Here is a 16,859-nt window from a genome sequence, read left to right on the forward strand (position 1 = left end):
ATGATGGAAAGAGCCCAAATATCCATCAACTGATGAATAGATAAAGAAGATGTGACATATATATATATATATACATATATATATACATATATGTATACATACACATATATATGTATATATATACACACATATATGATGAAATATTACTCAGCCATCAAAGAGAATGAAGTCTTGTCATTTGCAATGACATGGATGGAGCTAGACTGTATTATGCTAAGCGAAATAGTAAATCAGTGAAAGACAAATATATGATTTCAAACACATGTGGAATTTAAGAAACATGACAGATGAACATATGGGGCAAGGGGGAGTGAAGAGAGGGGAAAAGACCATAGAAGATTCTGAACAATAGAGAACAAACTGAGGATTGAGGGAAGGAGGTGGTTGGGAGATGGGCTAGATGGGTAATGGGTACTGAGGGCACTTGTGATGAGCACTGGATGTTGTATGTAAGTGATGAATCACTGAATTCTACTGAAACCAATATTGCACTGTATATTAACTAACTGAAATTAAAAAAAACAATTATGAAACATTATTTACAGGAAATTCTTCACAGGAAACTTACAGTTCTTACAGTTAGATGCAAATATTAGAAAAGAAAAGGCTGCAAAATAAGCTTAGAATCCATCTTAAAAAGAGCAATAAAATCAGTCCAAGGAAGAAAACAGATGACAGAAAAATACAACAAAATAGAAAAAAAAACATACGATAGAGAAGACCAACAAAGCTAAAAGATTATTTTTTGAAAAGATCATTTATATTCCTCTGATGAAAATGGTCAGATGGGGAAAACACCAATCATCAGTAACAAGAATGAAGAAAGTGACATTACCTCTGATATTAAATAAAGAGGATATTATGAACAATGTTAAAGTTTATTTATTCTGGGGGGGGGGGGGGGGGGCGCAGAATCCCAAATGGGCTCCATGCTGTCAGCGCAGAGCCTGACATGGGGCTCAATCCAACGAAGCACAAGATGATGACCTGGGCCAAAATCAAGAGCCAGACAGTTAACCGACTGAGCCACCCAGGTGCCCCACAATGATATATAAATTTTAAATTTTAGGTTAAACACACATTTCTAGAAAAATATAACTCACCAAACTAATTTAGTAAGAAATAGAAAACTGGAATAGACATATCACCATTGAAGAAGCTGAATGTGTAGGCTTTCCTCAAAGAAAGTTTCAGGCCCAAATGGCTGTAAGAGTGAGTGTCTATACACAATCCAACCAGGAAAATATTTCAGGCTTCCAAACCCTTTCAAAAATTTAGAGAGGCACCAGGCTGGCTCATGTTGGGTGTAGAGCTTAATTAAAATTTAAAAAGATATATTACATTAAAATTTAAAAAAAAGAAAATGAGAAATATTCACTCAATTCCCTTTATGAGATTAGCACAACATTCATACCAAAAAGTGACAGGAACATTGCAAAAAAAATTACCATTACAAGTTGATCTCCATGAAGATAAATGCATCAAAAATTTTATAAAATAAACATACCAATTCAAACTAAAATATTAGCAATACGATCACAACAATGCAGAGACAATAAGATATATCATTACCTAGTTGAGTTTTCCTAGGAAGGTATGGTTGATTTAACACTCAAAAGTCAATCAAAGTCAGTCACCATATTTACAAAGCAAAGGACAAAAATCATTAGATGCAAGAACATCTCAATAGATGGAAGAAAAAAGAAAAAACATGTCATACAATTCAACATCCACTCACTGAAAGTCCTCCTAGCAAAATGTGGATAGAAGAAAACTTTCTTAATCTCAAAAAAAAAATGCCTTTTTGCAAACACACAGCACATATAATATATAAAGCTTATACATTTAAATCTCTGCTGTCTAAATGGGGAACAAGACAGAATACCAGCTCTCACCACAGCTAGCCCACACTTCACCTGAGGTCCCACCCACTGCAGGAGAGGAAAAAAAAAATAAGATTTAAACTCCGTAAAGGAGGAAACAAGGCTGCATTTTGTTTACAGATGATATTTCCGTATAATTGCAATTCAGAAGAGTCTATGGAGCAACGATTTGTTTAATAATTAGCTATATTGATGTAAAAACAAATAAATATAGACACCTACACACACATACACACACACTTCATAACATACGCAAAAATCAGTTCCAAGTGTACTAAAGAACTGATTGGGAAGAGCATTATTATAAAGTTTTTAAAAGAGAATGGTGGAAAATGTCTGCCTCAACTCAGGAAAGAAAGGGCTTCTTCAACTAGACACAAATAAAACGCTAAGGGAAAAAAATTACACACACACACACACACACACACACACATACACTTGAATTCAATCAGTTAAAGTAAAAATATTTATTTAGCAAACAGCACTATAATGAGTGAAAAGACAAACCACCAAGATATAAGAAATATTTATAATGCATAAATCAACAAAAGGCTAGTATCTAGGATAAATAGCTCTAAATAGTTCTACAAATACATTAGAATATAACAAATAACTAAACGGAAAAATGAACAAAACTTTAAACAAGCAGTTTCAAAATAAGGAAATGAAAATACTAATAAGTATTTACAGGGTCCTCCATCTCATGATTAATCACTGAAACATAAAATCAAAGCATCAGGAATGTCCCCCAATGCACACCCAACATGATGACCACAACGGAAAAGGCTGAAACCACCAAGAGTTATCAAGGATGTGGTGCAGCCAGCACTCGCACACACTGCTGGTACAAGTGCAACTTGACACAATTTCTTTGGAAGTCAACTTGATGTGTGCACTAAATGGGGGGATATGGACATCTCAGATCCCAGCAGTGCCACTCCTAGGCATGTCCACGACAGAAAGGAATGCGTGTGCACACCAAGAAACATGTACAAGAATGATCATCCTAATATCATTCCTAACAGCCACAAAACCCAACTATTCCTTCAACCTTAGAGTGTGTGAGTAACACACACGGTTACAGTGGAGCAACTCACCTCGATGGTAATGAACAGACTGCCACTACATACACCTATCTAGATGAATCTCACACGAGTAAACTTTCGAACAAAAGAAGCCAGAAACCAGAATACATAATGAGTGAGTGTGTTTACTGAAGTTCAGAAACAGGCAAAGATAAAATAAACTGTTAGAAAGAGGATAGGGATTATTTTTCTCTGAGAAGGAGAGAAAAGTAATGATTTAGCAAGATACACAAAACGAGCTTCAGATGTGCTGGCAATGTTTTACTTCTAAATCTGGGAAGTGATACATAGATGACTGCTTTCTAATAATTTCCCGGGTGCAAGGGTTCTGTTTTCTGCAGTTTTCTGTATGTGTTACTCTACGCTGATAATTTTTTTAAGTCTATCCATCTTTATTTTATTATTTTTTATTATTAATTTTTTTAAAGGGAGAGTGACTGGGGAAGGACAGAGAGAGAGAGGGAGAGAGGGAGAGAGGGAGAGAGGGAGAGAGGGAGAGAGGGAGAGAGGGAGAGAGAATCCTAACCAGGCTCCACACAGCACAAAGCCTGACATGAAGCCAGATCAAATGACCCTGGGATCATGACCTGAGCTGAAATAAAGAGTTGGAGCCTCAACCAACACACCCACCCAGGCACCCGATTAACTTTTTTAAATACAACAATTACTACTACATAGGCACCAGAATATCTATCTACATTTCTATCATAAAAAAGCTCTCATGAGAGAAGGATTTTCTGCATGTTCTCAGTGAACTCATTGAGCAACAAAACATGATCCGAATTTACACAAGAGTATTTACATTCTCAACTAGTTGTACTCAGTGGGAATATGCATTCATTCTGTCGTGGAAGTGCCATGTGTCTGATTATGGAACGCTACCCCAGAATCCGCTGAGAGAATCACAGACAACATACACACACAGTAATTCCCAAGCCAGAAGTTCTGAAACTGAAACGTCAGCAGGCGGCAAGGGTGTAGAGTGAGGGGTGTATGAGACGACACTGAACAGGAACGCCCTGCGGTTACAGGCGTCCCATGAACAAATGTGGAAGAATAATGCAGGGCAATATAAGCGATCTACAGAAGAATATAAAAAGTATAATTCCATTCGCATAAATGACAAGAACAGGCAAATTTAGAGTAAACCATACAGTTTAGACATCTATGCGTGTTGGTCCTCAAACTGGCCACAGTACACAGAGGGCAGGGACAGAACAAGGAAAGAGGCAGGCCACTCTGGATTGGTAGGGAGCAGTGCTAATAAGCAAGGGAACCTACGCACAAGGCATGTGTCTTGGGCACCCCAAGACAAGTTGATACCCACACCTGCCTGCCAGAATCCTAAAAGTTTATACAGAGAGAGGCCTCATAGGGGTTCAGTCACTTCGCCCTCCAGAAGGTCTCAACAGCACCTTGCTCTCTCAGGGCTGTGACCTTCACACCGGCTCCCACTGTGGGAACAAGGGCAGAGCTACATTCCGAGGAGAGGAGAGGTGAGGAGCCTCCCGTTACCTGGGGACAACTTATGGATCCAATGGTGGTCACATCTTCTCCATGAACTCTTCAACAACGCACATGTGGCAAAGCTATAAAGAACAGAAAGAAATAGTACACATATTCACAATGGTTATTTCCTCAAAGTGGGGAAGAAAGGATATGATTAAACACACGTACACACAGGGCTTCTACAAGATTGAACTATATACCACTGAAGCTGAGTGGTGGGAGAGTGGTCAGTAATTTTATTATCACTCCTTCAACAGCACATACACGTTCTATAAGCTTTTTTATGTAAGGTAAAATTACAACAAAAGATAAATATATTCAGAAACTGTATCCCAAGCCTGATGTAGAGACCACATAGTGCTTGTATCTCTGTTCTCTGGAGTCAGAGAAAATAGGAATAATTCCTGCTACTATTTCTACTATATGACAATTGAAGGTGTTGATTGTGCTATTTTATCTACATTTTTCCCCTTGTTTTCTAGGACATACTGCATTCCATCCATGGGGACTGGGCTCCAATTAGAAAAGTATGACTCCATGATAGAGCCAGGCCCCGGTCAGGATCAGGGCCACGAGGATGGATCCGAGCAGCACGTCACCCCAGGGAAAACCAGGAAGGCCATCTGGTCATCTGAACGGTCTTATCACTGACACTGCTGGGACTCAGGGGACCACGAAGCAGAAGGGCCAGCTGGGAGGTTGGACAATCGCCCCACCTAGGCTCTAACTAGGAGATCTGGGAATGGGTCCCAGGAGACACTACCTGTGAAAAGTCAGCAGCCCCTCCTGGCTCCTGTGCCTGACATGTCACCAAGGACCTGAGTCGCCAGTCCGTGCTGTTCCTACAGACAGGGAAGGGCTCAGTGACTCTAGCCATGTCTTCTCAAAGAGTCAGTGGGAGAGCAAACCCAATCTCCTTCCTGGAAGTGTCAGAGACTGAAGCTGGCCAGCAAGTCCAGGTAAGAACTGAGGCATATGGATGGGGAATGAACGGTCCACCTAAGGCCCCTTGTAAGCATGCTTGAGCATGCACACACACACACACACACGCGCGTGCGCACACACACACACACGCGTAGCAATTCGGCTTCTCCTTTTGCTTTTTTCCTCTCTATCCTATACCTGTATCTGCCAATCGATTTCTGGCTCTTCTGATCACCTTCTCTGGTGTCCTTCATGTCCCTGATGGTCCTCTCTGAAGTCACTGAAGGGAATGGTCTTCAGACCACCCTTCCCCAAGCCCCACCTGTGACGTTCACATAGCACCTAGGCAACAATAAGCACACTTCCCTCTCAGTCCACTCAGCAGGTGTGGGTCCAGAATCTCTCTCGGCCACCACCCCAAATCACTTCTTCACAACCCTTCTCTTTCTAAAATGTTGAGCCAGCAAATAACTATTTTAGATACACTCATTTATACCCATTCTTCCACTAATAATTTGAGGGGCTCTGATGATTCAGTTATTTAACCAAGTTTACACATGGCTTTCAGATGCTAAAACAAATGCTTTGCATTGACAGTTCTGAGGTATAACCCTTCAAAGGTGGTAGTGCTTCTGCTGATGTTAAAGGTGGTGACGGTGGTGGTGACACTGGGTGTTGACATCTCACAATTGACAAACCCAATCTGCAGACATTGACCAGAACACAACAACCACAAAACACCCTGTACGGCTTGGCTCACCTTGTACAAGATGACTGCTGTTTTATTAAAAACAGCAGTAACAATGCTAAATCCTATTTACTGAGCACTTGCTATGTGCCACCCTTGGTTTAAATAGTATACCATAATTTTAATCCAACTTAATCCTCATAACCACTATATTCAGTAAACTCAATTGTTACTGCATTTAAACAGATGTTGAAACTAAAGCCAAATAAGGTTCCACGACCTTCTCAAAGTCACATCAAGAGTACAGATTGGAGAATGCATTCCGATTCCTGAGGGTATATTATGTTTTTATCACAGCACTAAATAAACATGACATTAACCCGTGCTGCCACTGACTGTTCATCACATTTCTTTCTCCACACCATCAAACGGGAACATGGGAATTTCTCATCTTGATTGCACATCATGATTGATAAAGAAACTTCAACAGATTCCAGCCTTTGGTCCCTTCAACAGACCTCTCAGGTAGGGCTAGTATCTATCTTACAGAGGAAGGAAGGAAGGCTCAAAGGGAGAAAATAGCCCCCAAAGTTAAAAGGCATGTGGGGAACAGAGCCATAAAGCACAGCATGCTATGCTTTTCCGTGACATCCTATGTCTCCACTTCACATTTCAGCAACTGCTACTAACAGAGACAGGGGCATCACCACCCTCAATAGTAACCTGCCCTCCATACATATCATCTCAGTCATAACTTCAATGACTCCATGAAAGTGTTGCACATAGTCCAAATGAGGTAACACACATTCAGCGTTAAGTGGCCAACCAGGGTCAGACCAAGAATAAGAAACAGAGAATAGATTCCCATCCCATCTCCAGGATGCCAAAGCGCAGAAGATAAAAAGAAAGGTGTTGATGGTGAGGGTGGTGAGGAGAATGAAAATGATATGCCCTGAATGATAGAGTGCTTCCCAGTTTCCAATGTTCTCACGTCCACGGTGACCCATTGGAATGATCTTCAAAGACAAAGGGCTCCAGAGCACTCCATACACCTGGAGACCCCTGGACTCAGCTGGCTCCTCTCTGGAGAAGCTATTCCTCTTCCATCTCCCTCAATATGCCCCCGCACACTTGCACACATGCATGCACACAGGCACTCCATGAGTCCATGAAATCCTAGTAGATGCATGATCCCAAAAGTAGCTCCAAAAAAGAGATAATCCAAAGTGTTGCTCTATGTTTACTATAAAAGGAATTAAATGTGAAGCAGTTCTTTCCAGTGAATCCCCATTCAGTATCATTCAGACAATCCATGGCAAAAACTTGCCACATTACAGGAATCTAGAATGCAGACTACGGCCCCACTCTGACACCTCACTACCATAGACCACAGTCCTCATATCTGCAAACCTGCACTTATAGCTGCTAGTGAATCTCAGTGACCTTTCAAAGTATAGAGAAAACAGACCAGTAGCAAACTGTACTAGTCAGAGCTTAATTTCATTTAAGCAAGATTCTGCTCCAATTTCTCCCCTTGAAGGAAATCAGAAACCAAACCAGCGTCTCTGACTTCCTGCTTCTGGGCTTCTCTGCACACCCTGAGCAGCAGCCTCTCCTGTTCGGACTCTTCCTGGGCATGTACCTGGTCACCGTGTTGGGGAACCTGCTCATCATCATGGCCATTGGTTCTGACCAGCACCTCCACACCCCCATGTACTTCTTCCTGGCCAACCTGTCCTTCATCGAGACCTGCTTCACCTGCACCATTGTCCCCAAGGTGCTGGCGAACATCCTGACACAGCGCCACGCCATCTCCCACACTGGGTGCCTCGTGCAGATGTACTTCTTCATGGCGCTGACCCTGCTGGATGACTTCCTGCTGGCCGTGATGGCATATGACCGCTACGTGGCCATCTGCCTTCCTCTCCACTACACCACGATCATGTGTCCCCAGCGCTGCCTGCTGCTGGTCGCCGCATCCTGGCTCTGCTCCCACCTCCTGGCCTCCTCGCTCACCCTCCTCATGTCTCAGTTCTCCTTCTGTGCCTCTCATGCCATCCCACACTTTTTCTGTGATCTTCTCCCTCTCCTCAAACTTGCCTGTTCAGACACCCAGATCTTTCAGGTCATGATGTTTGCTGAAGCAGCCCTCTCAGGTGTGGTCCCTCTCACCTGTGTCCTGCTCTCTTATGCCCACATCATCCACACCATCCTCAGGGTCCCCTCTGCTGGGGGGAAGCACAAGGTCTTCTCGACCTGTGGCTCTCACCTGTCAGTGGTTACTCTCTTCTACGGGACACTCTTTCTGGTGTATTTCCAGCCCTCATCCACCTATTCAGCAGAAATAGGAATGGTGGCATCTGTAGTATATACGATGGTCATCCCCTTGCTGAACCCCTTTATCTACAGCCTGAGGAACAGGGACATGAAAGGGGCCCTGTTGGGACTCTTTGACTCAGAAAGATGCTCTACTCAGTAGAGGGTCCTTCCTCAGACTGGAAGCTCAGGCTCTCTGAAATGCCTTCTCCCTGCACTTCCCCATTGTAATTTTGAAAACTCAAGTTCAAGCAAGATGGATGCTCAACATCACAACCAGGTTTAACAAACAGAGAATGCCTCACTGGCCAGAATTACAATCAGAGCTACAGGACAGAACTGCACCCCTGGAAGATGAGTGGCCAGTAATCCCTGCAGGGTGACTTGACTAGTGGTATAGGTGTCCAAGCAGATCCAAGCCAGAGAGTAGGAATCACCAAGAATGACACCAGACAGAATTCGGGTGCTGGGAGGAAGCCAGGTAGCACCAGTTCAGCCTGGGACTAACAGGTCCCACTTAGCTACAAGAAATGCTCACAATCAGGAAGGCTCAAGTGCTCGGAGTTTCAGGGACCATTTCCAAGCCCAACTTTGGAAACAACTCACTGATAGGGACTAACCTACCCATGGAGAAGGCTGCACCAAGAAGACATGCTATTTGCTAGAACTAAGAAGACAAGAATCATTTGAGGAGAAGAAACTAGGCACCGACACTTCAGAGGACTGGGCCCAAATCACACATCAGGGATCAGATCTAAGATTCTGACAGAGAGTAATTATTAGTTATGGACAAGTCCTTGATTCTTTGGCTTTTAAACTCTGGTTTATTTCATATGTCTCACCTACAGAATAATCCATGCTTACTATAGTAAATTTGTAAACTATAAGAAATAGGAAAAAAGAAAAAAGAAAACACTCACTATTCCTCCATATAAAGAAAACCACTGGTAATATTTTACAATATTTTCTGCCTGTCTTTTTCTAATGACTTTTTGTCTTTCCTTTGTTGAAAAAATACTGCTGGTACAAATATATATACTTTTTTGCTTAATCTCATGAGTTATCTCCATATTATTATCTCTTCCTGGACATTTGGCTCTCTGAAAGTACATCAGAATAAATATCCATAACATGTACGGTATTTCACCATTGTTGAATGATTAGAGGGTTTCTAAGCTTTCACTATTACAAGTAATGATGCAAAGAACATCTCTGAAAAATATTTTCATGTGTTCATAATCTGTTATATTTAATATTTTTAAAAGTAGAATATCTAACCTTTATAGGACCCTTTATCCATTCTGCAAAAATTCCCAAATGAGGGTGCCCTTTTGTCTACATCTTCTCCATATTTTGATGTTCACACTGTACCCTTAATCATAAATGATATAACTAAATGGTATCTCCCTGCTTTAGTTTTAATTTCTTTGATTGTTGGTGAAGGCACTGTTTTCCACAGTCTGTTAACCATTTTCTTCCATTTCATTCTTTTATTTTTATTATTTTTTTATTTTTTGAGAGAGAGAGAAAGCATGAGTGCAAACAGGAGAGGGGAAGAGAGAGAGGGAGAGAGAGAATCCCAAGCAGGCTCCACACTGCCAGCACAGAACCTGATGTGGTGCTTGATCTCACGAACCCTAAGATCATCACCTGAGGCAAATTCAAGAGTCAAATGCTTAACCAACTGAGCCACTCAGGCATCCCTATTGTTTTTTTAACTGAAGTGTAGTTGACAAGGGCAATGCAAATCTTAATCTTCGGATTCTAAGTTTGAGCCTCACATTTTGTACAGATATTACTTTATAACATACATTTTTAAATCTTATTTATTTATTTGAGAGAGAGGGAGAAAGCACAGGCAGGGTAAAGGCAGAGAGAGAAAGGGAGAGAGAGATGCCCAAGTAGGCTCCATGCTATCAGCACAAAGCCTGATGCAGGGTTTTACCTCATGAACCAATAGATCATGACCTGAGCTGAAATCAAGAGTCCAACGCTCAACGAACCATGCCACCCTGGCGCCCTTTTACTTTTGCTTTAAAAGTAAAATCTACACAGAGAGGGGGGAGTCAAACCACAAGAGACTGTTAAATACAGAGAACAAACTAAGGGTAGATGGGGGGTGGGGGAGAGTGAAAATGGGTGATGGGCATTGAGGAGGGCACTTGTAGGGATGAGCACTGGGTGTTGTATGTAAGCCAATCTGACAGTAAATTATATCCATAAAAAAAAAAAGTAAAATCTTCAGAAAAGGGATGCCCGGGTGGCTCAGTCAGTTAAGCATCTGACTCTTGGTTTCAGCTCAGGTCATGATCTAACAGTTCATGAGTTCGAGCACTGCATTGGGCTCTGCACTGACAGCACAGAACCTGTTTGGGATTTGTCTCTTCCTCTCTCTCTCCCCCTCCCCAACTCATGCCGTATCTGCCTCTCTCAAAATAAATAAACTTAAAAAAAATTTTTTAATATCTCCAGAAAAAATGAAGCACAGACAGAAGTATACTTGACAGATAGTAGAATGATATTACCTTTAGGTGTAGGGGGATGCCTGGGTGGCTCAGTCAGTTGAGCGTCCGACTTTGACTCGGGTCATGATCTCACAGTTTGTGGGTTCAAGCCCCGTGTTGGGCTCTGTGCTGCCAGCTCAGGGCCTGGAGCCTGCTTCAGATTCTGTGTCTCCCTCTCTCTCTGCCCCTCCCCCACTCACGCTCTGTCTCTCTCTCTCAAAAATAAAGATTAAAAAAAAAAAAGACAGAATACCAGCTCTCACCACAGCTAGCCCACATTTTACCTGAGGTCCCACCCACTGCAGTAGAGGGAGAAAAAAATAAAATATTTAAAACCTCTAAAGGAGGAAACAAGGTTGCATTTCAATTACAGATGATATTTCCATATAATTGCAATTCAGAAGAGTCTATGGAGAACCATTTGTTTAATAATTAGTTTCTTGATGTAAAAATAAACAAAATATAGACCCCCCCCCCCACACACACACACACATCACAAGATATACACACACAAAAAAAACAATTCTCTAAAGAACTGATTGGGAAGAGCCAAATTATAAAGTTTTTAAAAGAGAATGTTGGAAAATGTCTCCCTGAACTCAGGGAAGAAAGGACTTTTACAGACAGACACAAGTAAAGTGCTTACAAGATAAAATATATATTGATGACTTCAATCAGTTAAAATAAAAATATTGTGTGTGTGTGTGTCTGTGTGTGTGTGTGTCTCGCATCCATGAAATACAGCCAGATCAACACTAAACCATCCTACACACCTAGTAAACTGATTGGAGAATTAACACAACAATCTGCACAACCTGAACTACAGACTTCAGCAGGTATGTGGCATGGAGAGGTAAACTTAGGGAGAGAGAAGCCGGTGGCAGGCAGGGAGCTGCTTTTGCAGGTGGAGAGAGGACTGAGACTGGGTGGGGGGAGAATACGGAAAAAGCACCCCTCCCCAAAAGCAGCTGGAGAGAAAGTGGAAAATTGGGAACAGCCACAGGGACTAAACTAAAACGGGAGAAAGGAGAAAGGAGAGGGTTTAAATTTCATTAAGACTGTAAACAAGGGGAGTGCAAAGTCTGCAACTCCACAGCTCAATACCTGGCGGTGCTCTGGTGGGAAGGGTGAATCCCCAGGAACAGAGTGGGGTCTGGGAGGTTCTGAGGCCACATGGGGAAAAGCGGTTCCACTGCTGGAAGGACATTTGGTAGAGACTGTTGAAGCCACCTGGTCCCAGCAGACCCCAGAAGGCGGCCACATTAGCTGGTACTGGTGTTAAGGATGAAGCCTGGTGCCAGATGTGTGTTGTGATTTTCTATAACCCGTGAAAAGCTGCTGCTACACTATCTCGCAAACTTTTTCTGGGGCGGGCTGGCACCTGGCCACAGTCTCGGGGCTCCGGCAGCAGCAGGGTCCAGCAAGCGTTCCTGGGTACAGCTGACATTCGGCCATTGTTTGGCCATTGCTCAGTGAGATCTTCTCGCAGAGGGGAGGAACGGGTCAAAGCCACAGTCCTTCAGAAGTAAGGGGCTGGGGAAAACAGCCGCATCTGAGACAAAACTCGGGAGAGAGGTACTGCCTGGGGCCTGATCACGGACAGTGTAAAAGCAGGGAGTGGACGAAAGCTGAAGACAGAGGACGGGTGCACGATTGCTGATCGGAGAGAACAGTACCCATACTACACACTGGGTAGCTAGGGGATGCCATTTTCACCACTCCAGTGCATATGCATACACACCTAGGAGCGCCACAACAACCTACCCCAGCAGGCTAGCAGTGCCATCTAGTGGAGAACAGAGCCATTACACTGAGCCACGCCCAACTGGGCCAACCTCACTCTTTAAGAACACAAGTCTCACCGCCTGCTTAGTTTATGGACTACAGAGCACTACAGAGTCTGACTTCTAGGGGGAAACGAAGTAATTTCAGTCCGATTTCAATCTGTTAGCAGGTCCAACTATTCAACATTCTTTTCTTTTTCTCTTTTACACTACTTTTCTTTTTCTTGAATACAGAAAAAGAAAAAATTCATTTTTATTTTCAATTTTTATTAAAAATATTTTTCCTTGGGGCGCCTGGGTGGCGCAGTCGGTTAAGCGTCCGACTTCAGCCAGGCCACGATCTCGCGGTCCGTGAGTTCGAGCCCCGCGTCAGGCTCTGGGCTGATGGCTCGGAGCCTGGAGCCTGTTTCCGATTCTGTGTCTCCCTCTCTCTCTGACCCTCCCCCGTTCATGCTCTGTCTCTCTCTGTCCCAAAAATAAAATAAAAAACGTTGAAAAAAAAAAAATTTAAAAAAAAAAAATATTTTTCCTTATTTTTTTTTACTATATTTTACTTTTGTGTAAGTTTTTTCAAATTCTATCTTACTACCATCATTTTATTTTAGTCTACTTCAGTGTATTCACTTTTTCAAATTTTCAAACAATTTCCTTTTTTCTTTTTTTTCTCCTTTTCATTTCTTTTCTTTTTATTGAATGCAGAAAGAGAAAAACTTCATTTTTACATTTAATGTCTATCAAAAATATTTTTCTTTAATTTTTTACTATATTTTTTGCTTTTATGTAAATTTTTTCAAATTCTATTTTACATCTATCATTTTATTTTAGGCTACTACAGTGTATTCACTTTTTCAAATTTTCAAATGATTTATTTTTTTTCTCATTTTTCTTTTTAGTTTCTTTTTCTTGAATACAGAAAGAGAAAAATTCTTTTATTTTTAATTTTTATTAAAAATATTTTCTTCGTTTTTTTTCTACTATATTATTTACTTTTGTGTAATTTTTTTCAAATTCTATTTTACTCCCATCATCTTATTTTAGTCTATTTCAGTGTATTCATGTTTTCAAATTCTCAAACAATTTCCTTTTCCCCTTTTTTTTCTCTAATCTGTCAAACCACTTTCAACACCCACAAAAAACACACCTAGGATTTAGCATCATTTAATAGATTTTCTGTGTGTGTGTGTTTTTAATATTTTAATTTTAATACTTTTTATTTTAATTTTTCTACCTCCTTAATTCCTTTTCTCCCTTCAAAATGACAAAATGAATGAATTCACTCCAAAAGAAAGAGCATGAAGAAACGACAGCCAGGGATTTAAACAACCCAGATACAAGCTAGATGTCTGAACGAGAATTTAGAATCATGATAATAAGAATACTAGCTGGAGTCAAAAATAGATTAGAATCCCCTTCTGCAAAGATAAAAGAAGTAAAAAATAGTCTCAATGAAATTAAAAATGCTATAACTGAGCTGCAATCATGGATGGATGCAGCAGCAGCAAGGATGGATGAGGCAGAACAGAGAATCAGCGATATAGAGGACAAACTTATAGAGAATAATGAAGAAGAAAAAAAGAGAGAGATTAAGACAAAAGAGCACGATCTAAGAATTAGAGAAATCAGTGACTCATTTAAAAGGAACAACATCAGAACCATAGGGGTCCCAGAAGAGGAAGAGAGAGAAATAGGGGTAGAAGGGTTATGTGAGCAAATCATAGCAGAAAACTTTCCTAACCTGGGGAAAGACACAGACATCAAAACCCAGGAAGCACAGAGGACCCCCATTAGATTCAACAAAAACCGACCATCAACAAGGCATATCATAGTCAAATTCACAAAATACTCATGCAAGGAGAATATCATGAAAGCAGCAAGGGAAAAAAAGTCCCTAACACACAAGGGAAGACAGATCAGGTTTGCAGCAGACCTATCCACAGAAACTTGGCAGGCCAGAAAGGAGTGGCAGGATATATTCAGTGTGCTGAATCACAAAAATATGCAGCCAAGAGTTCTTTATCCAGCAAGGCTGTCATTCAAAATAGAAGGAGAGATAAAAATTTTCCCAGACAAACAAAAATTAAAGGAGTTTGTGACCACTAAACCAGTCCTACAAGAAATTTTAAGGGGAAATCTCTGAGGGGAGAAAAGATGGAAAAAAATATATACATATATATATATGAAGTAACAAATATTAGAAAGGACCAGAGAACACCACCAGAAACTCCAACTCTACAAGCCTCAAAATGGCAATAAATTCATATTTTTCAGTACTCACTCTAAACGTCAATGGGCGCAATGCTCCAATCAAAAGACAGAGGGTAACCCTGTGTATCCACAGAATGGATAAGAAAACAAGAACCATCTATATGCTGTTTACAAGAGACCCACTTTAGACCTAAAGACACCTTCAGATTGAAAATAAGGGGATGGAGAACCATCTATCATGCTAATGGTCAACAAAATAAAGCCGGAGTAGCCATACTTATATCAGACAATCTAGACTTTAAAATAAGGACTGTATCAAGAGATGCAGAAGGGCATTATATCATAATCAAGGGGTATATCCAGCAAGAAGACCTAACAATTGTAAACATTTATGCACCAAATGTGAAAGCACCCAAATATATAAATCAATTAATCACAAACATAAAGAAACCCATCGAGAGTAACACCATAATGGTAGGAGACTTCAACACCCCACTCACAACAATGGACAGATCATCTAATCAAAAAATCAACAAGGAAACAATGACTTTGAATGACACACTGGACCAGATGGACTTAACAGATATATTCACAACATTTCATCCTAAAGCAGCAGAATATATATTCTTCTCCAGTGCACATGGAACGTTCTGCAGAATAGACCATATACTGGGACACAAATCAGCCCTAAGTAAATACAAAAAGATCAAGGTCATACCGTGCATATTTTCAGACCACAACACTATGAAACTCAAAATCAACAACAAGAAAAAATTTGGAAAGGTAGCAAATACTTGCAGACTGAAGAACATCCTACTAAAGAATGAATGGGCTAACCAAGAAGTTAAAGAGGAAATTAAAAAGTATATGGAAGTCAATGAAAATGATAGCACCACGACCCAAAATCTCTGGGACACAGCAAAAGCGGTCTAAGAGGAAAGTATATAGCACTCCAGGCCTTCCTAAAGAAGGAAGAAAGATCTCAGATACACTACCTAACCTTACGCTTTAAGGACCTGGAAAAAGAACAGCAAATGAAACCCAAAACCAGAAGAAGACAGGAAATAATAAAGATTAGAGCAGAAATTAATGCTATCAAAACCAAAAAAAACCAGTAGAACAGATTAATGAAACCAGAAGCTGGTTCCTTGAAAGAATTAACAAAATTGATAAACCACTAGCCAGTTTGATCAACAAGAAAAAGTAAAAGAACCAAATAAATAAAATCCAGAATGAAAGAGGAGAGATCACAACCAACACAGCAGAAATAAAAACAATAATAAGAGAATATTACGAGCAATTATATGCCAATAAAATGGGCAATCTGGAAGAAATGGACAAATTCCTAGAAACATATAAACTACCAAAACTGAAACAGGAAGAAATAGAAAATTTGAACAGACCCATAACCAGTAAAGAAATCGACTTAGTAATCAAAAGTCTTCCAAAAAACAGGAATCCAGGGCCAGATGGCTTTCCAGAGGAATTCTACCAAACGTTTAAGGAAGAGTTAACACCTATTCTCTTGAAGCTGTTCCAAAACATAGAAATGGAAGGAAAACTTCCAAACTCTTTCTATGAAGCCAGCATTACCTTGATTCCAGAACCAGACAAAGACCCCACTAAAAAGGAGAACTATAGACCAATTTTCCTGATGAACATGGATGCAAAAATCCTCAAAAAGATATTAGCCAACCAGATCCAACAACACATTAAAAAAATTATTCACCACCACCAAGTGGGATTTATACCTGGGATACAGGACTGGTTCAGCATCCGCAAAACAATCAATGTGATATATCACATTAATAAAAGAAAAGACAAGAACCATATGATCCTTTCAATAGATGCAGAGAAAGCATTCGACAAAATATAGCATCCTTTCTTGATAAAAACCCTCAAGAAGGTAGGAATAGAAGGAGCATATCTCAAGATAATAAAAGCCATATATGAACGACCCA

The 16,859-nt window shown here is 40.7% G+C and overlaps 1 protein-coding gene and 1 long non-coding RNA gene across 2 annotated transcripts in view; one reads left to right on the plus strand and one right to left on the minus strand.

Moving 5' to 3' along the window:
- Positions 1 to 16,859, minus strand: part of LOC144614035 (uncharacterized) — a 64,032-nt gene that overhangs the window by 12,846 nt on the left and 34,327 nt on the right. The window contains exon 3 of the long non-coding RNA XR_013551571.2: positions 4,484 to 4,557. This is a non-coding gene — a long non-coding RNA (uncharacterized LOC144614035). The remainder of the gene's footprint in view (positions 1 to 4,483; positions 4,558 to 16,859) is intronic.
- Positions 5,353 to 8,568, plus strand: LOC145713075 (olfactory receptor 1G1-like). The gene is made up of 2 exons (XM_081791055.1): positions 5,353 to 5,436; positions 7,630 to 8,568. The coding sequence occupies exons 1-2, from the start codon at positions 5,353 to 5,355 to the stop codon at positions 8,566 to 8,568; spliced, it is 1,023 nt and encodes a 340-aa protein (XP_081647181.1).

This window comes from Panthera onca, chromosome D4 (genome assembly GCF_046562875.1).
Source record: "Panthera onca isolate mPanOnc1 chromosome D4, mPanOnc1 haplotype 2, whole genome shotgun sequence".
Lineage (NCBI taxonomy): Eukaryota > Metazoa > Chordata > Mammalia > Carnivora > Felidae > Panthera > Panthera onca.